Source organism: Crinia signifera, chromosome 4 (assembly GCF_055691185.1).
Source record: "Crinia signifera chromosome 4, ASM5569118v1, whole genome shotgun sequence".
Taxonomy (NCBI): domain Eukaryota; kingdom Metazoa; phylum Chordata; class Amphibia; order Anura; family Myobatrachidae; genus Crinia; species Crinia signifera.
In genome coordinates, this window is record NC_139220.1 from 322605708 (window position 1) to 322633139 (window position 27432).

The following is a 27432-nucleotide window of genomic DNA, read 5'->3' on the forward strand; positions in this document are numbered from 1 at the left end:
CAGGGCCAACAGCTCAGGGGTGGAAAATGGCCTAGCTCTGTTGGAAGTCATATTGGCAATGGCGCAGTTATTAATTGCAGGTACATATATCACTTTTGGTGCTTGCTGATTGGTGTAAAAAATTGTTTGTTTGGTATTAACTTTATTAATCCCTCTTACAGTAACAAACTGGATGCGAATAGAAACTTACGCGGACCGTTCCGATATACACACACCACAACCAACAGCATAAATTCAATGAAGAGAGAAGTACTGTATTTACAGTGTGCGGAAAATAATACACGCAACCCTCTACTTATAACTACGCTGCTTAAAGGGGGCACGATGCACCGATATGCATGGAGAGGAGTACTGTATATACAGTAGGCGGAAAATAATACACGCAACCCTCTACTTATAACTACGCTGCCTAAAGGGCCACAATGCAACATGTTGCTGTATGACAATTTCATACACATTACATATGTAAGGAAAGCATTATAACGTGATGTTTTGAAATGTGACTCACAAAGCATACACGAACTCCAACAGATACCAGCTGACAACACTCGTCATTGGAATGACAGGTGCCCACATTTCACGATGTAGCACAATGCTCCACAACCTGTGTATGTGCATTTACAGGTGTTTGATCAGGTGCGTTGAGACCTGCGTAATTTAAGCGGGAATTATCGGCGGGAAATATCGGCGTAAATTTGCATCTACATTGCGGGAAAAAATATACGCCCCCTTGTTCATGGCGGGAGATTAACATATAAATATTCAGTCAGATGCAGCCCACAATTGCTGCAAACATGTCTGACTCAGACGATTCTGCAGCAGAGGACGCTCTGCAGAGAGCTACAGCACAATCCATGCTTGATGCACTCAACAAGAGGGAACAGGAGCGGAGAAGGAGGGCCCAAGAGAGGAGTCGCCTGCAAGATCAAGCGGGCCCCTCAGTAACAGGCCCTGGTGAACCTCCACCAGCTCCACAAGGGCCAAGCAACCAGCCAGAACAAGAGGTTGCATCTCTCCAAACAGGTGTGACCCAGCAGGTGCATGGTGAGAGAACTGGGGCCACCAGAAAACGTGCTGCAACATCTAGGGTGATGACTGAGCAGGATACCACCACCAGAAAGAGAAACCCTGCATTTGTAGAGGCCGAAATGCGAATTCTAGTGCCCAGGGCACGCGAATGGATTGAATTGGCAACCAGGAAGCCGGGTGCCAGTGCAAGGAGAAACCTTTGGGACAAGATCACAGAGGAAGTGAACCAGGTGTCACCAGTGGTCAGAACTTGGGACGCGGTGAAGAAAAGGTTAGTGTGTTTGTCAGGGCAATTTTTCAGCAGTCTCCAGCAGGAACTGAGGCCCTTATTCTAGTTCACTCTTTCTGCCCAAATATTTCTTAGATGGACAAAACCATGTGCACTGCAGGTGAGGCAGGTGTTACTTGTGCAGAGATAATCAGATTTGGGTGGGGTTTTACACCTGCCTCACCTGCAGTGCACATGGTTTTGTCCATCAAAGAAATATTTGGCCACACATGGCAAAAAAACATAAGATCACCCACACTAGGAAATGTCACGTAGCTAGGGGTACCACATAGTCCCTTTAATTCCGGACACATATTAATTACACAGTTTCTGTGGCTGGCTGACTTCAAGACTCCACTTCACCTAATTTTAAACTGCCACAGAACCTGTGTAAGTAACATGTGTCCGGAATTAAAGGGACTAGGTGGTAACCCTACACGTAGCACAGTGGTGCACATATCTCATGGTGATATTTGTATTTTTAAACTTGTAGGTGGACTGACTTCAAAAGTGCCCTGAAGAGGAAGATGACTGACCGGTACAACCACAGCATGTCCACCGGGAGCGGTCCTATGCCTGACCATTTGGAGTATACCCCCCTGGAGCTGGACTCCTGTGACGTGATCGATGTGGGGGAGATCAGGGGGATCTCCAATATGGACAGTGAGCTCCCGGCGGAGGTCTTTGCTGCTGCTTTTGATGGTAAGTCACAGTAATGCATTGTATTTAGAAAGATATTTTTTATTGCGTATGTGATGGTGACATTGTTTTCAATTCTTATCCTAGCAGAAGCAGAAAGTCAGGATGTACCGGCAGCATCTTCCTCTGCAGAGCCACAGGTGGAGCAAGTGGTCCAGCCTCCACCAAGACGTCGCCCCCAGCCCCAGCCACAGGAGACATGGAGTGAGAGCCTGTTGGTGACGCTGGACAGGATCGAGCAGCAAGGGGTGGATGCTGCGATCCGTCAGCAGCAGGTGGCGGATTTTCTGGCGGAGTGGAAGGCCACAAACCAGCTGCAGGTTGAGGCCTTGAACCGCATTAATGAAACTCTGGCGGCTGGCATGCTAAGCATTGGCCAACACCTCAGCCGCCAGAATGAACTTCTTGCGGAGCAGCTGTCCACCGCCAGGTCCCTAAGGGACAATCCCCCATCTGCTGCCCCACCCCAAGCTGCTCCCCAACCTTCCACCTCGGCTGACCCTCCTGTGTCGACTAGGGGAAGACGCCGAAAGCCAGCTGAGCCAAAGGCCCCTGTCCCCAAGGCCCCATCTAAAAGGGGCAAAAAAGGGCCCAAATGAGACCTGGTTCACTTCCTCTGTGGTTGGAGGCCAAAGGTTTAAATTGCACTGGACATCCGCTTCCTGAGTTGCCCATCGATCCATTTGCGTGCCATGGGCATGAAAGTTCGTATTTTGACCTCTACAAATGCAGGATATTTTTTTTGGTGGTGTGTATCTTGCTTAGTATTCACCCTGGTTGTTGCAGTACGTATTCTGGTGTCCCCATTTCTTTCACCATTGCATTTGCAGGGTAACACATGTTTGGAGATATGCAACCTCTTGTTCTGGCTGTTTTATTATTTGTGTGTCTATTTTATTTGTTTATTTGATTTCTCACATTAAAGTGTCAAGCTGTGATGCTGAACAGCAAATAAATTTATTTTACAAATTAAATCTAAATTGTGGTATGTGTAATTTCTTGTGTGAAACAAATACTAGATTTATGTGTACTTACTGACCAGGGTATTTTTGAACATTTGTTGAAGTGTGGTCGAAGTTTCCCATGTGTAACCCTCTCCATGGCCATTCCCATGTTCCTATCCAACTTTTCCCTGCTAATTAGTTTGTGTCAGCACATGTGCAGAGCAACTTAATAGGTGAGAAAGCAGTTTGTGTGCAGGTGAGGTAGCTCCTACAGTAGTAGGTAAAAGCAGGTCCAGAACAATGCTTTCCTCATGGAGTGGGTGAGGCAGACAAACAAGGGTCAAAAGGTACATTTGTGTAGGAATGCACATGTGTCCTCCCTAAAAAAAGATGTGTGAATGGGCCAAACATGATAAATTAGCTTGTGAACAAACATGCATAACTTTTTAAATATATATGATTTGACAGTGTCATAAGCATATGTAGGAATCCTTTGTTAGAGAGATGAGAGTGCAATAATGTGATTGGTGGCATCTTACATCCAGAGTGTAGTCACATCCAAATCATAGCAGATGAGATAGTGGTACAGGTCATTATTTTGGGTACTATACAAAGATTGTGTGGAAAATAGTGGTCATGGGCTTCAAACATTGCTGAAACATCCTTTGTAGGTGTTAGATGTGGTTTATGTTATTGTATCCTAAATACAAAACCAATGTTAGTATTAGAGTGAACACGTTGACACATGTCGACTTGTGTAGATTGAGTGTGCTACTGCGTAAAGTCTATGAAAGCACGTAGTGAATGTGTCTGTTTAGCAAATACCTACCTTAGCGTATAAAAAGATTCTTACCTTAAATTAAACAAACCTTTAAATGTGGCGAAGTATAAAAACATAAGCTTCCAATGTGTTTGCGTGCTGTATGTGTGGCTTGCAGGCAGTGAAATCATGGTTTGGAGTTAGTAGACTGCAGCATTGCTTATTACATTCAGGTGTATGTGTTTGAGTAGTAATCAGCGTTAATTAGCCAACTCAGGCGCACGCTGGCATGCGGTATCTGTAGGGGTGGTTTGAGCTGGCGGTTGGCGGCCGCCTGTTTGGTGTCCGAAATGAACGGTGCCTTAGTCGATCGTGCGGTAGTAGCACCGCTCATTTTTGGTGCACACCCCCGTGTACGCCCATATTTACGCCCATTTTCCCTCATTATTTCGGCCGCTCCCATCAACACGCCCCTATGCCGCCCCATTACCCGTACACTCGCGTACAGGTTTTTTCGCACGTTGAGACACCGGCCGTAAGCGTTGTGGAGTGTTCGCGCCGGCGCATTAGCGTATCTGCACATGCGCAGATCGTTAAAAACCCCGGGACGTACGCGTACGGCCCGGACGCTCCAACCAGAATAAGGCCCAATGTGCCATCATGTGTGCTGTATTAGGTAAGGGGTGTCACCATCGGTGCCATATAATTCCTGGGGTAAGCCAAGTCTGCCGTATAATTCATGGGGTGCTGCCAAGTGTGCTGTATTAGTCCAGGGGTGATGCTAAGTGTGCTGTTTTAGTCCAGGGGTGATTCTAAGTGTGCCATATCAGTCCAGGGGTGAGCCAAGTGTGCTGTATAATTCATGGGGTGCTGCCAAGTGTGCTATGTTAGTCCAGGGGTGATGCTAAGTGTGCTAGTTACACATGGGGAGGTGGGGTGGGTTGTTCCATCCCCGGGTATGGTTAGATTTAAAAATTAGCTTTTATTTATTCTCCATAAAATGAATACTAGACAAAAAGTTTTCAGGCGTTCACACACTAACATATAAACATATATACATATTTACATATATTGAATCACACTCATAGGTCTGTGCCATATGGGCACTCAGTCCTCTTGTATAGACTCGGCAGGGATGTGTATCTGCAGGTTTAGGAATACCACGCCTGTCAGGCCTGCCCTTTGACAGTCTGTAAAGAACCTGCTGCTGTTCATCTGTTCTTTGACACTGCGATCGTCACAACCGGCAGGTTTAAGCCTTATTGTGTCCCTGCAGTCCCAAATACGGCTGTGTGTCAGGTAGGTAGCTTTTTAACACTTGGGGCGGTATTCGCCATGTTTTTATGGTGAATTTGTGCTGTTTGGCGAATTTTTGACTAAAATGGTGAATCACCCTATTCAATGACCACATGGCGAATACATTTCAAGTTTTTTTTCGCCATGATTCACCGAGTAGCAATCGCTATCTTTTTATGGTGAAGTGGAATGTGAACTTTTAAAATAAAGTGTTTTGTTTTTTACATTTAGTGTAAAAAAATCAGGAATTTTATTCTGAGGAGGGGCATGCTATTTTTATTCATGTGCTGTAAGCACATGAATATATATTTAATTGAAAAAATATATATATATTTTTTTACACAGCAGCCAGCAGGGGGCGCCGGAGCCGAGCCGCTCATTAGATATTCATATATTCACTGCACCCGATCGTTACGATCGGGTGTAGTGAATATATGCGGTCCCCTGCTGGCACCCCCGGGGGGGCAGCCTGTGCTGCCTGGCACCCGTGGAGCCCACCTCCCCCCCCACATACGCTCTGGGGCAGGCAGAGAGACTTCCATCTCTCTGCCTGCCACCGTCCTCAGGCTCCCTGCAGCGTTCGCCGCAGGAGCTCATATTCGCCGGTCAGGGGCAGCGAGCCCCTGACTCGTTGAATACCGGAGCCAGCGAGGCTCGGGGAACGTGGCGAATGTGCAGCGAATCCTAAACAGGATTCGCTGCACCTCGCTGGTATTCACATTGAATACCGCCCTTGGTCTCACAGTCTGTCAACAACATGAGGATGCACGTTTTGAACATTAATCTGGAGTTATAGTCCAAGCATATACTACAGTATGTCAGGTTGATAACCTCCTGATGCTAGAATTTTACAAACTGTGACTTAATTTGAAAGTCTAAATGCTTGAGAGTGAAATTGTCAAAATCCTGATGTTCTTGATATCAGACCCAGGGTAAGTGTGGCTCTGTAACAAGTGAGTTTGACAATTGCAGATCTGACCATACAATGTATTCAATTAGTTTCAATTCCCTTGCAGAGGTTTGTGCCAGTGAGTACTGGTTATCTTTTCTAAGCAAGAGGATACGTAGGCTTACAGTGGCCATGCATCGAAATTACCAAGAAAGATGATATATTGTTTTATAAATCTGGTATCTTCCACACTGTCGTGCACAAATTGTATGACCAGTGTGGGGAGAAGAAGATTATAGTCAAATGGTTTGTACTGTTTTCACAGGCAGCTAATTTGTCAACCTTTTTATCTACCGGTATACATTAATTTACATTAATCTAATAGACATGTTTACCGCCAGACAGACAGCCTTAACCACGAATGTTGTCTGAGGGAGTCCTCAGGGTACGTTTTTTCAGCTGATGGCTAGCCTGATGTCCCGATATAATTTATGCAGGGGGGAGGGCGACGTGGGGGAAGAAGAGTAAAGGGTGTTGGAAGGTAGGAGAGAGGTAAAGTACCTGAGTAGTCTGGGTTGAAAGTCTGACTATGCCCAATAGGCGTGGGTGATCCCGACCGACTTTATATACCCGTGACAATGGCGGGATTGTCTGGTTAGAAGCTGGAAAGTCCCCTTTCCCTTTTGACAGGCTGCCCCTATCCAATTGTCAGCTGCCACTAGGTGATAGTGGGCTTTTGTGGGTATTGTGGGGGATAGACCCTACCTTCAGGGTGCTCTTCTTCAGCACCCTGAAGAAGCCGAAAGGTGAAACGATCGTTGGTAAACTTGAAGGGAGTGACGCCAACACTGTGCGCCGTGAAACTACACAAGTACCCTAATTTTTAAATCTAACCATACCCGGGGATGGAACAACCTACCCCACCTCCCCATGTGTAACTAGTACCCTCACCACCAACCCAATCCCAAAAAACGACACTGTCCCTACACCAGGGCTCTGACAAAGGAGTGTTGTAATACATTCTGTATCATCCTTAAGCTTGTGTTTTGATACCCAACCACTAAACATATTTCAGATATGCTAAGCATCACGACAGATGTTTAAATAGATTACTAAATGTAATCACAGTTCAAGAGTGCCCCAAAAAAAGAGAGAGTCTTTCCTTCTTTTTTTTTCTTCTACATACATTTTACTCTCTAGGGTGCACCTCCACGCCATTGATTCTGTGAGACCCTCTATAATAAGGTCTCCCATACCTTTTAAATATTGTGGACCATCAGACCAAAATTGTCAAATCTAAACTGATTGTCATAACCTGTGCACTGATCCATCTCCCCCTTCCCCTTTTCCTTGAAAATTAACATGATGCTAAGTGTGCCATATCAGTCCAGGGGTGAGCCAAGTCTGCCAAATAATTCCTGGGTGAGCCAAGTCTGCCGTATAATTCATGGGGTGCTGCCAAGTGTGCTGTATTAGTCCAGGGGTGATGCTAAGTGTGCCGTATCAGTCCAGGGGTGATGCTAAGTGTGCCGTATCAGTCCAGGGGTGATGCTAAGTGTGCCATATCAGTCCAGGGGTGATGCTAAGTGTGCCATATCAGTCCAGGGGTGATGCTAAGTGTGCCATATCAGTCCAGGGGTGATGCTAAGTGTGCCGTATCAATCTAGTGTTTGTGCCGCCCACTTGTGTCACTTATCATAGTTAGCCAACCTTTGGGCCTAAAAACAAAATTCTGCGATTTTAGCCGTTTTTATGCTTTTTTTAAAAAAAAAATCAGAACCCAAAACCCAAAAATCCAAACACAAAACGTTTAGGAGGTGTTTTGACAAAACCCATTAGAACCCAAAACCTGAAGGTAATCCGAACCCAAAACACAAAAGTGGCCGGTGCACATCCCTAATATGTATTATGCGTTACTAAAGCTGAGAGCGGGTGGTGTCCTGCGTATAACAACAGGAGGGTCAGTGTTACTCTATGCTGGGTTATGGGTCCAGCACCACAGTAACCTCTATACACATTAGAGTGCCGCCTTGTCACAGTCTCTCTCTATACATAGTGTATGGTGGTACTGAATAACCGTTCTCTCCTGTTACTCAGGTGCAGAATCCCTATTGCCGTGACTTGCTGTATGATCTCTGTAACTGGAGGCAGAAATATAACCGGATCCTCCTCTCCCCTCCGGTGTATGTGGGACACTGCGGCCGGCCAGCGATACGGGAGGAGAAGGTGACTATAACAATGTATATATAATGTGGACGGCAGTGATTGACAGTTATACGCTATGGGCCTGATTCAGGTTCAATCGCAAAAGCAAATTCTCTCTCTAATGGACAAAACCACAAAGAGTGTTAGATTTGGGTGAGTTATTTTGTTTCTGTGCAGGGCAAACACTGGATGCTTTATTTGGTACTTGTTTCCTAGCATAGCGCCCCCCATTTTGATTGAAGTGCATCGCATCGCATGGAATATAGCGGCATGTGATGCATGCGATGCGATACGATTTTTAATTATACAAGCACCCTGATGGGTGCTTACAATGTTAAATGCACCCCCATTGTCAACGGATGTGGTTCGTTTTATCAAATGACATTAGGTAGAATGTCATTTGGTCGACCCCACTAGGTCGAATGTGTAAAAAGGTCGACATGGGTTTATGTCGAACTTCCGACTATGTCGACTGCCATTAGGTCGACTGGGGTTAGGTCGAATTGCTCTTTTTGGGGGTTTTTTGGCCGAAATGTCAACAGTGTCGACATGGACACTGTTGACATAGTGAATCGGACCCTCGCATCGCTCGCTTCGCTCGCAATGCTTCGGGCACGGTGGCTCGCTTCGCTCGCCACAGCTTTAATAACCTCCTCCACGCCCTAGTGGATGGTAGGGCATGAACCACCGCCTGTCGGCACATGTCGGCACCAAAACAAAACCAAAAAGAGCAATTCGACCTAACCCCAGTCGACCTAATGGCAGTCGACATAGTCGGAAGTTCGACATAAACCCATGTCGACCTTTTTACACATTCGACCTAGTGGGGTCGACCAAATGACATTCGACCTAATGTCATTCGATAAAACGACCGTATCCCTTGTCAACGCCACTCCCACTATCAGCGCCAACCCGAAGTGTGGCAAGCGCAGCAAGGAGATGATTTTAGATAGTGTGGCGAGCGCAGCGAGTCACCGAGCCAGAAGCATGGCGAGCGCGGCGTGCCTCGTGAGGGGAGGCGGATTAATCTGGCTGCGCTCGCCACGCTTCGGGCTTGGTGGCTCGCTGCGCTCGCCACACTATCTAAAGTTGACTCTGCGCCGGCGTGGATAGTGGGGTTATGAACAGGTCAGAGGACGCATACCACCGGACCTCGCGGGCTCGCTGCACTCGCCACGCTTCGGGTTTGCATTGATAGTGGGGGTGGCGTTGGCAATGGGGGTGCAGTTCACATTGTAAGCACCCATTAGGGTGCTTGTACAATTAAAAATCACATTGCATGTCATTTGCTGGCTATGCGATATTTAATTGTACATTCCTGTTAATTTACGCGAATATCGCATCACATCACATCGCATACCACTATATACGGTATGCAATGGGCACCGTGCTAGGAAACAAGTACCATTTATTTTTACACTGCCATATAGATATCCAATCTCCGGTCCTGGCACCACTGAATACTCTTAGTGGGGTGTACGACCAATCTCTGATCCCGGCAGCGCTGCACACTGTTAGTGTGGTGGCGACCAGGGGCGGATCCAGACCAAAATGACAGGGGGGGCACATTAAATGTTTGGGGGAGAGGAGGGGGTGGGGTTATAACAGGAGTGGGTGTGTCCAAATATGTTAGGGGGTGTGGCCAAGTGCGCTGAAAGTTAGGTGTATTTGTGGTTGATGTACACTGCTGGAGATGGAAAAGAAAAAAAGTGACCTTTTACACATTTAAAAAAAAAAAAATACACACACACGCATACACACAGAACATAGGAATTTCTTAGTAGAGTAATAGTTATATATCCAAGACCCTGAAAAGTAATGTTCCCAATATTTTTTGAAGGATGAATGACATAATTGACAAAAATGACTTTGAAACGATTTATTTCAAAAATGTATATACAGCATACACAGACACATACCTTTCTTTGCAGAAGTACAATAAATGTTTCCTTTGACAAAATTTAAAATCAACATAATATTGAATGCTGCAAATAATGCTACTTTTAGTAGACACAGCAGAGAGGAGTGTATATATAAATAAAACAGACATTACTATAAAGGTGCATACACCCTGTACAATTTTTTGATCAATTTTGTTCCGAAGGGACAAATTGTTAAAAAAAAAAGCATTTAAAAAAAATAGTACATTGTGTATGCACCATAAGTGAACATATGAAAAGACCGTAATCATGTGAAGCTAGGAAAGTGATGATCATAACATACATTTTTCTATAGCCAAGAACCACCATTTTATCTTATATGTATAATAAAATAAAAGGGTTCCTGTTTTGCAGACTGCTGGAAAAAATGCTACAGTATATATTAGTGACGCAGAGTATTTGCAGACAGCAGTGTTACATTATATAACTCCAAAAAATTACAAGTATTTTAAAATTGAAAAAGTGTTCTTGTGAAACTAGGAAAGTGATGACCAATTATTGTTCATTCAGGCACATGTAACATGCCAGTAAACAGCTGTGATCATAGTAAAGAAGATTGCAAAATAAAGAAAAAAAAAATGTCCAATGCACAGCAGATACAAACAGAATAAATATTTATTAGAATATAGAATATTATTAATAGAAGTGTATGTTAATATCTTCCAAATAAAGAATTACGGGGGTATTCAATGTTAGGGGAACAACTGTCGAGCAAGCTCGACAGTCGTGCCCCTGTCCCATTCTCGCTTTGCTCGACGTTTGGGATTCGGGGGGCGTGTCTGCGAGTTGAGGCCGTAAATAGACGAGCTCCGGACGGGAGCTCGGCTATTTTTGGCTTTTACCGGCAGAACGAGCCCGACAGCTTGTGAATAGGGCCCTGCAGCCATCTCCCCCCTCAGGATATGGCTGCTGGAGCTCGACTTGCATTGAATATCCCCCTTAATCTGTTATTGCAATGTGGTAGTAATCCAGCAACACATGTAAATATCATATGGCAAGGAGTGGGAGCATGCACTCTGTCATCTTAGGACTGTCAGCGTACTATGGCACTTGCACTTCTGAACCAAAATCCTCAAATTATATCTAGCACTAGATTAGGATTATGCTAGTACACTAAGGTGTACATTAACCAAAGCATATTAAATAGTTTAGTTGTAGATGAACTTTCCTGAATGATCTACTATATGAATAATCTAAGAAATCATCTACTCTAAAAAGATGTATTATTAATACCACTATGAGGGACACCTTTATGAATAATACAATTTCTGGCACAAGAGGGTGATAAAATGAGACCTGCATTGAATGCATGCAAGGCTGGTTACACACTAGAGCGACGGGCAATCTTGCAGATGGGCTGGGCCAGGGATGATTTCTGTTCGCCCAGGGCCATGCAAGATTGTCTGTATAAACAAAGAATAGTGACGAGTGACAGAATGAAACAGTGTCATAACTAGAAAGTTTGCTCTTCCAAGCCAAATCCATTACACACATTCCCAAATGTACAGGCTCCAACCTCCATCACATACCTTCCCCAATCCACCTGCTGCTAACCTCCATCACATACCTTCCCCAATCTACATGCTCCAAACTCCATCACATACCTAAGGTATGTGATGGAGGTTACAGCATGTAGAGTGGGGACGGTATGTGTGGAGGTTAGCAGCATGTAGAGTGGGGAATGTATGTGATGGAGGTTAGAGCCTGTAGATTGGGGAAGGTATCATACCTTCCCAACTCTACATGCTGTAACCTCCATCACATACCTTCCCCAATCTACATGCTGTAACCTCCATCACATACCTTCCCAACTCAACATGCTGTAACCTCCATCACATACCTTCCCCAATCTACATGCTGTAACCTCCATCACACACCTTCCCCACTCCACATGCTGTAACCTCCATCACATACCTTCCCCAATCCACATGCTGTAACCTCCATCACACACCTTCCCAACTCTACATGCTGCTAACCTCCATCACACACCTTCCCAACTCTACATGCTGCTAACCTCCATCACATACCTTCCCAACTCTACATGCTGCTAACCTCCATCACATATCTTCCCCACTCTACATGCTGTAACCTCCATCACATACCTTCCCCACTCTACATGCTGTAACCTCCATCACATACCTTCCCCACTCTACATGCTGTAACCTCCATCACATACCTTCCCCACTCTACATGCTGTAACCTCCATCACATACCTTCCCCACTCTACATGCTGTAACCTCCATTACATACCTTCCCCACTCCACATGCTGTAACCTCCATCACACACCTTCCCAACTCTACATGCTGCTAACCTCCATCACACAACTTCCCAACTCTACATGCTGTAACCTCCATCACACACCTTCCCAACTCTACATGCTGTAACCTCCATCACATACCTTCCCCAATCTACATGCTGTAACCTCCATCACATACCTTCCCAACTCCACATGCTGTAACCTCCATCACACACCTTCCCCACTCCACATGCTGTAACCTCCATCACATACCTTCCCCACTCCACATGCTGTAACCTCCATCACATACCTTCCCCAATCTACATGCTGTAACCTCCATCACATACCTTCCCAACTCCACATGCTGTAACATCCATCACACACCTTCCCCACTCCACATGCTGTAACCTCCATCACATACCTTCCCCAATCTACATGCTGTAACCTCCATCACATACCTTCCCAACTCCACATGCTGTAACATCCATCACACACCTTCCCCACTCCACATGCTGTAACCTCCATCACATACCTTCCCCAATCTACATGCTGTAACCTCCATCACATACCTTCCCAACTCCACATGCTGTAACATCCATCACACACCTTCCCCACTCCACATGCTGTAACCTCCATTACATACCTTCCCAACTCTACATGCTGCTAACCTCCATCACATACCTTCCCAACTCTACATGCTGCTAACCTCCATCACATATCTTCCCCACACTGTGTTCTCCATGTCACATACTGCTGACAAAACTTGGAGTGCTCTACTCAGAGATCTCAGCTCACATGTAACAAAAGGGGATTTCATTGGAAGCAAATATTTTTAACAGCCTCTCTACGCACACTGTGTTGCCCATCCTGCATCCTCACTCGCACTAAGGGGGTTATTCTAGTCCATTCTTTCTGACAAAATCCTTCTTAGATGGACAAAACCATGTGCACTGCAGGTGGGGCAGGTGTTACTTGTGCAGAGAGAATTAGATTTGGGCGGGGTTTTTCTTCAAAGTGAGATCTATATTGCAGTGTAAAATCATGCAGTCAGTATTTTCCCTGCACAGAAACAAAATTACTCACCCAAATCTAATTCTCTCTGCACATGCCACACACTGTACCCCAGGCCCATCACACCAGGCCACACCCTGTCCCCCAGACCCATCACACCAGGGGCAAGACCACACACTGTCCCCCAAGCCCATCACAACAGTGCAGGCCCAGACCACACCCTGTCCCCCCAGGCACAACACACAATCAGACAATCCTGCCAGCAGGCAACACAGGGTCATTGAGAAAAACTAATTGTGGCAGTCAGTGCACCACATTCACCCCATCCCCTTCCCAACACAGTACAACAGCACACTACAATACAAAGCAAAGTGCACCCCCCCCCCCCCCCCAGTAAATCATACAGCAAACCACACTCTAATACAAAGCAAAGTGAGCCCCACCCTCCTAAAGTAACACAACTTAATTATACAGCCCACAAAGGAGTACACTCCTCAAGAAAAAAGTGCATTGCTCCCCCCACACACACACAGTTACTGACTGTACAGCACAAAGTGGAGGTGAACAGCATACATAAATAATATGACAAGAAAACCCCCAAACACAGCAGCAACCCCCCCAACAGCAGCATAACCTCCAACCACACACACACAGCAGCATAACCCCCCCCCACACACACACACACAGCAGCATAATCCCCCCCCCACACACACAGCAGCATAACCCCCCCACACACACACACACACACAGCAGCATAACCCCCCCCCCCCCCCCCAAAAGCAGGCGCAGCATACCAAAAAAAAAACATGTCTTACTGTTATGTTTTTAAAGAGAGAGACAGAATTGGGCGGCACATGAGAAAGCCAAATTACAGACAGGCCGCAGCTCAGCAGCCAAACGGCCAGGGACAGTGGGGGACTACTTGGAAAAGTAGATGAGTGACTGTCAGTCAGTCACTCATCCAAGTCCCGGCTGTGACAGCACCGCAGCCAGCCAAACGGGCGGGGACTGGGGACAGCAGGGAGACAACAGGGCAGGGTGGAACGTTCACGCAGGGCAGGGATGGAGGCCTGAAGCTGGACGGTCACACAGGGCACTGAGGGAAAGACGGTCGCGCAACAGCAGATGCGCCGCTGCGCTCACAATCACTCACACAAAAGCTGCTCCGGCTGAGGGACTCTGCGACGACGTCCTCCACCGTCTGGCGGGAAGGCGACGTCCGCGGATTGGCTCCTCTGCCCTGCACAGGTCAGGTGTAGGGCAGGCCAATCAGTTGTTCAGGAAGGGCGGGCTTACAGGCTGACTGGCAGCCAGCCCGGCCCTTCTACTGTTATATATATATACAGCGTCCGGGGCAGCTGTATAAATCGATTAAAAATGATTTAAAATAGTTTAAAAAAAAAAAAAAAATCCACTAAACGACAGGGGGGGCACGTGCCCGGGTGCCCCCCCCCTAAATCCGCCACTGGTGGCGACCAATCTCTGATCCCGGCAGCGCTGCACACTGTTAGTGTGGTGGGGACCAATCTCCAGTCCTGGCAGCGCTGCACACTGTTAGTGTGGTGGTGACCAATCTCTGGTCCCGGCAGCGCTGCACACTGTTAATGTGGTGATAACCAATCTCCGGCACTGGCAGCGCTGCACACTGTTAATGTGGTGATAACCAATCTCTGATCCCGGCAGCGCTGCACACTGTTAGTGTGAAGGTGACCAATCTCCGATCCTGGCAGCGCTGCACACTATTAGTGTGGTAGGGACCAATCTCCGGTCCTGACAGCGCTGCACACTGTTAGTGTGGAGGTGACCAATCTCCGGTCCTGGCAGCGCTGCACATTGTTAGTGTGGAGGTGACCAATCTCCAGTCCTGGCAGCGCTGCACACTGTTAGTGTGGTGGTGACCAATCTCCAGTCCTGGCAGCACTGCACACTATTAGTGGGGTGTACGATCAATCTCCGGTCCTGGTAGCAGTGCACACTGTTAGTGTGGTGGCGACAAATCTCTGGTCCCGGCAGCACTGCACACTGTTAGTGGGGTGTAAGACCAATCTCTGGTCCTGGTAGCACTGCACACTGTTAGTGTGGTGGTGACCAATCTCCAGTCCTGGCAGCGCTGCACACGGTTAGTGTGGTGGTGACCAATCTCCGGTCCTGGCAGCACTGCACACTGTTAGTATGGTGGCGACCAATCTCCGGTCCTGGCAGCGCTGCACACTGTTAGTGTGGTGGGGACCAATCTCCAGTCCTGGCAGCGCTGCACACTGTTAGTGTGGTGGCGACCAATCTCCGGTCCTGGCAGAGCTGCACACTGTTAGTGTGGTGGGGACCAATCTCCTGTCCTGGCAGCGCTGCACACTGTTAGTGTGGTGGTGACCAATCTCCGGTCCTGGCAGCGCTGCACATTTGTTAGTGTGGAGGTGACCAATCTCCGGTCCTGGCAGCGCTACACACTGTTAGTGTAGTTGTGCTTGATGCAGAGGGATCCACCCATGGATTCAGCACCCATCAATACTACGGCCATACTGATAGGTCTGGATCCTGGAGGACACATCTCCTCCAGCTATTACTGCAGATTTCGGCAGCAATTCCCATATCTCTTTCAGCAAGGCTGGTGGCACACTGGACCTCATGGGATTGCAGATTGGGCTGGTGGTTGGTACTTCAGTAGCTTTAAGTTCTGAGCCCCTCCATCCCCATCATGTCCGTCTTTGTGTGCCTGATGGAGTAGGGCCTTTGTAGAAGCAGCCCCTATTGTAGGTTAGTTATTTTCTTTATGTATCTTATATTCCTGTTTATTGTATAGACATGTTCTGTGTGCCGCTTGTAGCAGTGCACAGTGAGAGTGTGATGGATGTAGGAGCTTCCATCAGCAGGTCAGAGAGGACAACCCCCCCCATCACCCTGGTCTCATCAGATCCGCTGGTCTAAAGTTGGGTACACTTACACAATCGTCGGCCCGTACTGATATCGGGTGAATGGCCACTGATTCTATAGGTGTGTATGCAGTGCTGATGCCGGAGCAGTAGCTGATAAATGGCTAATAACGCTCCTGCAACGGTTGGGATCAGGAGGTCGCATCTTATGTGCTGCACATGCGATCCACATAGGAGAAGCCGCTAACCCCCTGCTGGGATCGAACAAGTGTGTATCCAGCTTTAGAGGCTCCTTGCATGTGAATCAAAAGGTCGCATGTGCAGCACTTAAGATGCGATAGATACAGTAGATACTGTGAAGGAAATTTACCAATATGAAAAACCTAGTTTTTCGTATTGGTATTTCCCCTACGACTGCATACGACTGTTTCAGTCGTATGCAAAGTCGTGTTCCGGAGGGGAATGTACAAAGCAGTCATATACGACTGCTTTGTAACCCACTGATGTCGTATTCATTCGTATTAGCGGCACATATATACGGCCGCTAATACGAATTTTTCTAGCAGTCTGCACGGATCAGTCAGATCTGTGCAGGCTGCAGAGTGTAAAAAAAATAGAAAAATAAATAAATATTAAAAAAAAACGGTGTGGGGTCCCCCCCACAGCCAAAACCAGCACCAGGCTGACAGAGCCTGGAGACGGTAATTAAAAATCAGGGAACCCGACAAATAGGGGTTCCCTGATTTTTAACAACCAGCCCCAGGCTCCTGCTCTGGGGCTGGTTCCCAAAATACGGGGGACAAAATGAGTAGGGGTCCCCCGTATTTTAAGAACCAGCCCCAGGCAAAACCAGCCAGCAGGGTAATGCCACAGCCGGGGGTAGACTTTTTATGCAAGCCCCCCCCGGTAAAAACATTAACCCTCTGACCAGTCAGCCTGGCCAGGGGCCCTGGGGGAGTGGGGACCCCCCCAATAAAGGGGTCCCCCCCCCCTCCAGGACTTACCTGACCAGGCTGAAGCCTGGTGCTGTCCCCGATGCCCCTGGGCGGTGGGCATCGGGCTGTTTCAAGTGTAAAAAAAAGATTAAACTATTGTTTTTTACTGTGGCACTACAAGTGCCAGCAAGCCTCCCCCGCAAGCTTGGACTTGGAGAACCACAAGTCCCAGCCTGCTGGGCATTAAAGGGCCCGCTGGCACTTGTAGTTCCACAGTTAAAAAAATAGTACACAAAACACACTGACACAAATTTTAAATAAAAGTTTAATACACACATCACACACACACTGATACTTACCTATCTTGATCCCGTCGGTAGGTCGCTGGCTCCGGTGTCGGCGGCTCCGGTGTCGGCGGCTCCGGCGTCCTGTCTGAAGAAAATCCATGGTGGACCTGTGGAAGGAAATCCTACTCACCAGGTCCTCCATGGATGGTCTTGTGTCTTCTGTCTTCTTTTCCAGGGCTTATTTCTTTATCTTCTTTCTTCTTTCTTCTTCTTTACGCTGCCGGGCTCTGGGGACTTTCAGAGCTTCAGAGATGTTTCCTCCTCGACGTCTGGACTAAGAATGAATTCTAGCCAATCAGGAGCCGCCTAGCGGCCAATCAGGAGCCAGTAAAGTCGGCTGATACCTCTCAAGACTGGCTCAATTAAATTGAAACCAATTTGAGCCAATTTCACGCCGAGCTACTGTCTTTTAAGAAAAGCAAATATCGGGCAGTGAAAGACGACTACAAGGAGTTGAGAGTGTATAGTTGGCTCCAAGGGAGTGATACTAGAACTCCCTGGAGGGTGACCAACAAGTCTCGTATGGGTCGGGCCAATAGAAATTATACTGACATTGATTCACACACTTCGGCTAGTGATGCTGACTCTCAGAAACATCCTTTTCAGAAGGGCACTGTAACAAGGTCCAAATACAAAGGGCCAAACCTTGCAGACGGGGAGGGATTAAACACAAACCCCGGCAAATCCACAAACAAAGACAGAAGGAAGTAGTTATCTTCAACTTGTCATGGTATACACCTACAGCCACCGAGATGGCGGTTTTGTCTAAAGGGTTATCCTTTGTTAAAACTCACAAACAGGATCCCTTTAATTTTGAAGTTGAGTTATAAGAATTTAAATCTAATCAAACAGACAAAGTCCATCAAATAAAAGACTCAATATCCTGCGAGACCGAAGGCCTTATATACCTATTGGAATGTCCATGTGGGCTCCAGTACATTGGCCAGACGAAGAGGAAACTGAAAATAAGGATAAGAGAACATTTATACAACATCAAAAAAGGATTACAAACACACAGATTCTCAAATCATTTCAGGGAACACCACAATAGAGATGCATCATTGATCAAATTCTTGGGAATCCAAAAAATCAATAAACACTGGAGAGGTGGAGACCATATCGCATCCTTACTACAAAATTAAACACGATGGATCTACCATCTGAAAACCTTACACCCTCAAGGCTTGAATATAGACTTTGACATCAAGAGTTTCTTATAACAAGGACACAAAAATCCCCAAAATTCCTGTTATATATATACTTTTTTTTGTTGTTTTTTAATATTTATATTTATATATTTATTTTTATTTATTTATCTATTTAGCTTTTTTCTATTTTCTATTCTTTTTTCTATTTTCTCTATTTTCTATTCTTACTTCTACATTTTTATCTACTTACTAAACTTCTTTCATTTCAAATTGCAATACCCATATTTTATATGGAGTCCAACATGTGATTGCCTCCATTTTTATACAACTTCCTGCCGCAAGTTCCGTTTTTACAAAATAAAGTTTTTTTGACAAAAAAAGAAAAAAAGAAAAAAAATCACCCCATAAATAGAGGGTGGAGAACCAACACAGGTATCCATGACTAAGTGCGCAAGCACGAAACTTGTTGGAGCCAGCAAAGCCACAAGCGAGATACGTCTGTCATCCGTCACCAGAAGCCCGAGCGCTGAAGCCGGAAGCCGCCGCACGGGACTCCAAACGTGGAGAAAAAGCAGCATCCCGTTACGGTACTTTAGCTAGGGCTAGTCAGCTATCCTTTGTGCATAGAGGTCTCGGAGACACTCGCAAAAGACTTTGCCACAATTTCAAAAGAGAGCTTAAACATAAAAAAGCCGTTGTTTATTATTTTATATTATTTTATTGGTATTGCATACTTGTCTTATATTTCTCCTTTCACTTTAAAACTCTTCTTTTTATTGTTTTTTATTTTTAATTATTTTATCTATTCTATCCCAGTTGCTCCTAGCGCTTTGATTATATTTCATCCAATTTAGGTTTCATCGCCTACTGAAACTCAGAGACTATTTTTGCACTAGGGAGTCTACTTCTGTAGATCCTGTCAGATTCAAACCTAAAAGTACGTTTGACCCGCCCGGTACAAATCCCCAGATTGAGACTTTTATCAATCTTGTTAGGAGGGATGTTATCCCCTTTATGAACCACCAGAAGGTATCCTTTTCCAACCTGACCAAGGATGAAAACCTGGCCTTGAAATCCCTTAAAGATAATAATGAAGTAGTCATCCGCCCCTCCGACAAGGGGGGTGGCATTGTTCTACTTATTAAGTCTGATTACGTTGGTGAGATCAACAGGCAGTTGGCAGATAAAGGCTGCTACAAAATGCTATTATATGATCCCACGTATTCTTATAAGAAGGAGTTGGATGTCATTATACTTTTGGGGCTCAACAATAGTTGGATTGATGAACCTACTTCCTTTTTTTTTACACAAAGTCATCCGAGGTTGCCCCTGATATATGTACTCCCAAAAGGTGCATAAAACCTTGGTTAGTCCCCCAGGGTGACCAATAATCTCGTCCTGTGGTTCACTCTGTCAGCCGGTGTCTCAATACATCGATTTCTGGCTACAGCCGATTGTTCAGAATATGAAGTACTTTGTGAAAGACACCACTGACTTCATTATGAAAATCAATGCACTTGGCACTTTACCCGATAACAGCTTGTTGGTCACCCTAGACATTACAAGCCTTTATACAAACATCATGCATCAGGAGGGCATCGATGTGGTACGTGCTTCAATCTCCTCCAGTCCACACTACCAGGGTCCAGTCATTGAATTTTTGTTACTGCTTTTGGATTTTATTTTGAGGAAGAATTATTTTCTTTTTCAGAATTCTTTTTATTTGCAGTTAAGGGGTACGGCTATGGGGTCTAACATGGCCCCCTCATATGCCAACCTCTTTATGTACATCTACGAAATTGAACACATCATGTCACACCCGTTTTTTTCACAATTTATCCATTTTTATGTTAGATATATTGATGACTTATTTTTGGTGTGGACTGGGGGGTTGATAGACTTACCGCATTCATTGAGGCATTGAATGCCCTGCCGACCACCATCAGGTTTACACTGTCATACAGTGAAACCACCATTAATTATTTGGACATGTGCGTCTTTAAGAAAATGGACAAATTGTCAACCAGAATCTACCGTAAAGAAACAGATAAAAACACCCTTCTTTCAGCAGACAGTTTCCACCCTCTACCACTTAAGCACGGACTACCTCTGTCTCAGCTCCTAAGGGTGGTCCGCGTTACATCAGAAGAGGAAGAACTGCTACCAGCCCTCAAAGAGATGGGATCTCGCTTTACTGACAGAGGATATGACCACAAGGAAATTGACTAAGCTATTTCCCACTGTATTGATCTACCTAGGGAACAATCCCTCACTAAACGGACCAAGGATGAAAGACTCATTTTTTCGAGCACTTTTTCCATTGCTTCTAAACATATCCGTAAGACAGTTCTAAAACACTGGCATATAGTGCAGAGTTATGAACGGATTGGCCTGGCATGCTCCATTCCACCGCTTTTTTGTTACAAAAGGAGTAATAACATCAAGAACATTGTGGCAAAACCTGATATATGCTAGGCTGTTAGGCCTGCTGGCTGTGTAGTCTTCTAGATGTGAAGTATTCTAGTGTAAAGTATGCAGACTATAGTAATATAACATAGGAGATATATAGGAGATGCCTCAGCTGATGTGACCCCTTCTTCTCTCTCTCTTCCCAGGTATGGGCTTTAATCTGCTGCAAATTGTATCTCTCTCCACTTTTTGCTCCCTATGGCTACTAAATTCTGTTAGGTATGGGCTTTAATCTGCTGCAAATTGTATCTCTCTCCACTTTTTGCTCCCTATGGCTACTAAATTCTGTTAGGTATGGGCTTTAATCTGCTGCAAATTGTATCTCTCTCCACTTTTTGCTCCCTATGGCTACTAAATTCTGTTAGGTATGGGCTTTAATCTGCTGCAAATTGTATCTCTCTCCACTTTTTGCTTCCTATGGCTACTAAATTCTGTTAGGTATGGGCTTTAATCTGCTGCAAATTGTATCTCTCTCCACTTTTTGCTCCATATGGCTACTAAATTCTGTTAGGTATTGACAATTCCACAAGCCTTTGTTTTTATTATTCCCTTTGGAATATATAGTAAACAAGAAATGTCTGTGTATTAGCGGGGGCAGTGGTCTGTCTTTGATCACACCTTGATAAATCAATTAGGTGTGGGTGGAGTTAGGGGGTGGGGATCACTAGGACCTGTACTGCTATTTATTCACTATATGCTAGGCTGTTAGGCCTTCTGGCTGTGTAGTCTTCTAGATGTGAAGTATTCTAGTGTAAAGTATGCAGACTATAGTAATATAACATAGGAGATATACAGGAGCTGAACAGGAGGGAAACAGGAGGCCAAAGAACACTTCATCCTCCATCTGCAACCCCAGCAATCAACATACTGCAGTGAGTTACCTGCCTCATCATCACCTTCAGTCTGCACAACCTGGACACTGATCTCCATGCTGACCTAAATGCTGTCACACACTGCCTCTGTCTCACTTATACATTAACTATACTTCCTGTAGGCTCTCCACACTTCCAGTACACCACCTTCTCACTGCTCATTCTAGGCCACTCCAATCTCACTCTATATCACTACTCTGACCAACTTTACACAGAAATATGGCTCCTAGATCCAGTCCCATACCAGTCCTTGCTGTCAGGTCTCGCCCCCTCTCAACTTCCACACCTTTCAGACGCACCCACATCCCACACAACCTAATTACTATCTCACCTGTCCCCTCCCTTCCTTTCTCCTGTGCTCTCTGGAATGCTAGATCAGTCTGCAACAAGCTCCCAACCATCCACGACCTCTTTATCTCCCACTTTTTTAACCTTCTTGCCATCACTGAAACCTGGCTGTCCGCATCTGACACTACCTCCCCTGCTGCCCTCTCTTATGGAGGCCTCTCCTTCACACACTCGGTCAGACCTGATGGCCGCCAGGGTGGAGGAGTGGGCATCCTCCTCTCCCCCAACTGCACCTTCCGCGCCATCCCACCTGAGCCCTCCCTCACATTCTCCACCTTTGAGGTACACACTATCCGCCTCTTCTACCCCATTCACCTCCTTGTGGCTGTAATCTACCGCCCCCCTGGCCCCTGCTCCCCTTTCCTTGATAACTTTGCTGCGTGGCTTCCACACTTTCTTGCCTCTGACCTCCCCTCTATCATCCTCGGTGACTTTAACATTCCTATTGACATCAAAAATGCTGCCTCCTCTAACCTTCTTGACCTTACCACCTCCTTTGGACTTTCTCAATGGACCTCCACCCCCACTCATAATCTCGGACACTCCCTTGACCTAGTCTTCACCCACCATTGTAATCTCTCTGATTTCTCTAATTCTTCCTTCCCACTCTCTGACCACAATCTGCTCTCTTTCACCCTCTCATCCTCCCCTCTCCCCTCATTGCCCAGACCCACAGTCACCAGACGTAACCTCGGGTCTCTTGACCCCACTGTCCTGTCTTCCCTGGAGACTTTCCTCTCTCCTCTCTCAACCATGACTTGCCCCAACCAGGCTGCCTCTTTCTATTACTCTTCTCTCACCTCTGCTCTCGACTCTGTAGCCCCCCTCCACACTGTTCCCCTTCGACGCTCTAAACCACAACCCTGGCACAACAAAATAACTAGATTCTTGCAAAAATGTGCACGCTCTGCTGAACGCCTCTGGAGGAAATCTCACTCTCTGGAAGACTTCCTCCATTTCAAGTTTATTCTCTCCTCCTACAGTGCTGCTCTCTCCTATACCAAACAATCTTTCTTCAAATCTCTCATCTCTTCCCACTCCTCCAATCCCCGACGTCTCTTTGATACTTTCAACACTCTACTTCGCCCTGCACCACCCCTCCTCCCTTCATCCCTCACTGCCACTGACTTTGCCTCCTTCTTCCTCTCTAAAATTGAGGTAATCCGACATGATATCTCCTTCCATACCCCCTCTGCTGCCCACCCACCCCAATCATCCTCCCCTACCAACTACCCCACTCTGTCATCCTTCTGCCCTACTACAGCTGAGGAAGTCCGCTCCCTCATCTCATCCTCTCCCCCCTCTACCTGTCCCTTGGACCCTCTCCCCTCCCGTCTCCTCAGTTCCCTCTCCCCCACTGGCTGCTCCCACCTTGCTCACCACTTTAACCTATCTCTTTCTACTGGCATCTTTCCCTCACCCTTCAAACACGCTCTGGTCTCGCCTATTCTTAAAAAACCTAACCTGGACCCTTTATCTCCCACAAGCTACCGCCCTATCTCTCTCCTCCCATTTGCCTCTAAAATACTAGAACGGCTGGTTTACAGGCGTCTCACCAGCTACCTGTCTGACCACTCCATCCTAGATCCCCTTCAATCTGGCTTTCGCCCACTTCACTCCACTGAGACTGCCCTAGTGAAAGTCACCAATGACCTGCTGTCAGCCAAATCCAAGGGTCACTTCTCCCTGCTTATCCTTTTGGACCTATCTGCTGCCTTTGACACTGTGGATCACCCTCTCCTCCTCCACACACTCCAAAACATTGGCCTCTCTGGCACAGTCTTCAACTGGTTTTCCTCTTACCTCTTCAACCGTTCCTTCTCAGTCTCTGCCTCTGGCTCTACCTCACCACCTTCTACCCTTCCTGTCGGGGTCCCTCAGGGTTCCGTCCTTGGCCCCATTCTGTTCTCTCTGTACACCTCCTCTCTGGGTGCACTCATTAACTCCTTTGGCTTCCAATATCACCACTATGCAGATGACACCCAAATCTACCTCTCCTCTCCTGATCTGTCCCCCACTGTTTTCTCTCAAGTTTCCAACTGCCTCGCTGCCATCTCTACCTGGATGTCTGAGCGATTTCTGAAGCTGAATATGGACAAAACCGAACTTATTATCTTTCCCCCACCCAGAGCTATGCCCCCTACTAATATCTCTATCACTGTTAACAACACCATCATCTCCCCTGTTCCCCAACTCCGCTGCCTGGGTGTCACTCCTGACTCCTCCCTCTCCTTTGCACCCCACATCCAAGCCCTGGCCCATTCTTGCCGGTTCCAGTTACGCAACATTGCTCGCATCAGGCCCTTTCTCTCACAGAGTGCAACTAAGCTGATCATCCACTCATTAGTCATCTCACGGCTTGACTACTGTAATGCTCTTCTCACTGGCCTCGCTCAATCCCAACTAGCTCCTCTCCAATCTGTCCTCAATGCTGCAACCAGGCTTATCTTCCTCTCCCGCCGCTCTAACTCTGCTACTCCCCTTCAACAAAATCTGCACTGGCTTACATTCCCCTACAGAATCCTCTTCAAACACCTCACACTCACATACAGGGCCATCTCTAATTCCATTGCTCCATATATCTCTAACCTCATCTCCATTCATACACCCTTCCGCCCTCTACGGTCAGCTGACGACTGTCGTCTCTCCTCCACCCTGATCACTGCTTCCCATGCTAGAGTCCAGGACTTTGCCCGTGCTGCACCCCTTCAGTGGAACGCACTCCCTCGCTCCATTAGACTCTCCCCGACCTTGCAAAGCTTCAAACGTGCACTGAAAACTCACCTATTCATCAAAGCGTACCCTTCCACTGCATAAACCAGCTGGTTCTCCGACCCCTTGCCTGTTTACATCCTGCTATCTAACCACCACCCCCTCGCTTGCACCTCTTGTAATCTGTCTGTCTCCCCTTCCTACTAGATTGTAAGCTCCTCCGAGTAGGGCCCTCTTCCCTCCTGTTGTCAAAGCCCACTTCTCTTCACATTTCACTCACAGCTCTCCTTTAATCCAACACTCAGTGACCATCTTCATACTCATCTCCATCATTGGCCTCAAGCCTCTAGTTGTATGTTGATTGGGTCCTCACTACTTACATTTAAGCTGTAATGTGTATTGAACTGTGGTGCTCTTTATTTGTACTGTATTTTTGTTATTTATTCAATGTTATGCCAAGTTTTGTCTCCCTGTATTGTTCCTTTGTACGGCGCTGTGTAACACTTGTGGTGCCTTATAAATAAAATAATAATAAAATAATAATAATATAGGGACAAATAAAAATCAAACCTGGCTGATAACAAAACCAGGAGTTACCAAATGTCACGGATGTGTCAACTGCCAGTTCATCCGCTCTGGCAATACCTTCACAGATCCTGCACATGGCAAAAAATATGATATTCACTTTCATCTTACATGTGAGACTCGCTATGTTGTGTACGTCATCATCTGCCCTTGCAGAATGGTCTATGTGGGGAAGACCATTCATCTCTTGAAAGAACGTATAAACCAACATCGGTCATCCCTGAAAAAAGCTCTTTCTGGTATTGATAGCAACACCCCGCCTGTTGCTAGGCATTTTTTTCTCAAGAAGCACACTCTACGGGACTTTAGTTTCATGCCCATTGATCATGTCCCACCCCTAAGATGGGGTGGAGATAGGGACAAGCTCCTCCTTCCGAGGCAATGCATGTGGATTCATAGGCTACATTCTGTAGCACCACATGGCCTCAATGAGGAACTTACACTTAATTGCTTCCTTTAGTGATGGTGGTCGGCACAGTGCTTCTCTGCATCATATTTGTTATACAGTGACCTGATTGTTTTTTGCATTTTTCATGCATTTTTTATGTATGTTTTTCACTTTTTATTTTTTTCACATGATTTTCTCTTTATCATTCCGTGTTTTGTCATATTTGTGTGTATATACCCACCGTGGATTGTGTGTATGGTCATTGAAAGCTTCATCCCACTATGCATATATGGGATGTATCTGGAGCGCCTCTTGGTTTTACATTTTTTTTCTATGATTAGCCCGATTCCCCATATTGCTATATGTGTCTGGCTTTGTTTACCAGCGGTTACCATGGTGACAATCCTACGCCAAGTCTTCACGTGACCCGGCATCGGCTGATGCGGGCCGTGTCTTCCGGCGGGATTGCGTCATGACGCCGCTATCGGATGTGCGTCACGGCACTTCCCGTTTCGCTTTGTTCCGTCTTTTTGCCGCCAGACATACGTGGATGTCTTTCTCTGGGCCTATCACATTGGTCCTTGTTGGGTATAAATTACCTTGTTGTATCACTGGTCAGTAGCACATGATTAAGGTGCATACTAGCACCGAAACGGCCGTCACTAGCACCGAAACGGCCGTCGTGCAATGACCTGTCTATGGGGGAGAACCATGTCTGCTAAGTATTCCCATGTTATTGGATGTATTTGAATCTGCTTATGGACTCCTCTTGCTGATTGATTTTTTTGTCACTCCTGCACTTTATATGCCATAAATATTTTTCTTGTTTATACAAAATCTGATGTTGCTGGTCTTTAGTTTCACCATATCCTAATTACCATATTGGGACCGGACACTCAGTAGCTGACACCAGTAAGTGCCTGCGGTTTATCCTCATATCTCTATATATATATATATGTATATATATATAGAGGACAATAACCGGCACTCGCTTCCTCCATTTTGTAGATCCTGCTGGGGTGCCTCCTTAGGATTGAAGCAACAATCCAAAATAGTATACTGGCAGAAAGCAGCACTCCTCGGACTTCTATTGTTGAATAAAACGTAGTCCTTTATTAGGTTGCCCAACGGCGTTTTGGGGCATACCCCCGTCTTCAGGGACAAGCAGACAATAAATGCATATACAGACACCAACTACAGTATATACCACATACAAGCCAATCAGTACAAAGAAATCATTAAAATGCTACTCACAACACCTGTGTAGCACGCCCGCAGCCATCCTTCCCGTCCGCGCGGCTTCCCTGTGTCGCACATCAAGTGACGTCATAGCTACTAGCCACAGTGTTGCTTAGCAACACATACACAGAAGAAGCTTACAACTACTCACAGTGCTGCCGTGCGATCCGGGAGGGGAGGGCTGTAGAATAAAACCAGAAAAAAACATATTACCATTTAAAAATGCACTTTTTTAAAAATT

At 46.2% G+C, this 27432-nt stretch overlaps 2 protein-coding genes across 2 annotated transcripts in view; one reads left to right on the forward strand and one right to left on the reverse strand.

The window, feature by feature from the left end:
* LOC146073387 (uncharacterized) overlaps positions 1–15905 on the reverse strand; it is a 26545-nt gene extending 10640 nt beyond the window's left edge. The window contains exons 1-2 of the mRNA XM_083180566.1: positions 15788–15905; positions 14432–14518 (exon numbers count right to left, since the gene is read on the reverse strand). Of these exons, the coding sequence (XP_083036692.1) occupies positions 14432–14518; positions 15788–15905 (205 nt within the window). The remainder of the gene's footprint in view (positions 1–14431; positions 14519–15787) is intronic.
* LOC146075947 (uncharacterized) overlaps positions 1–27432 on the forward strand; it is a 53139-nt gene that overhangs the window by 21493 nt on the left and 4214 nt on the right. The window contains exon 2 of the mRNA XM_083185656.1: positions 7983–8111. The gene's annotated coding sequence lies outside the window, so the exon portion shown is untranslated. The remainder of the gene's footprint in view (positions 1–7982; positions 8112–27432) is intronic.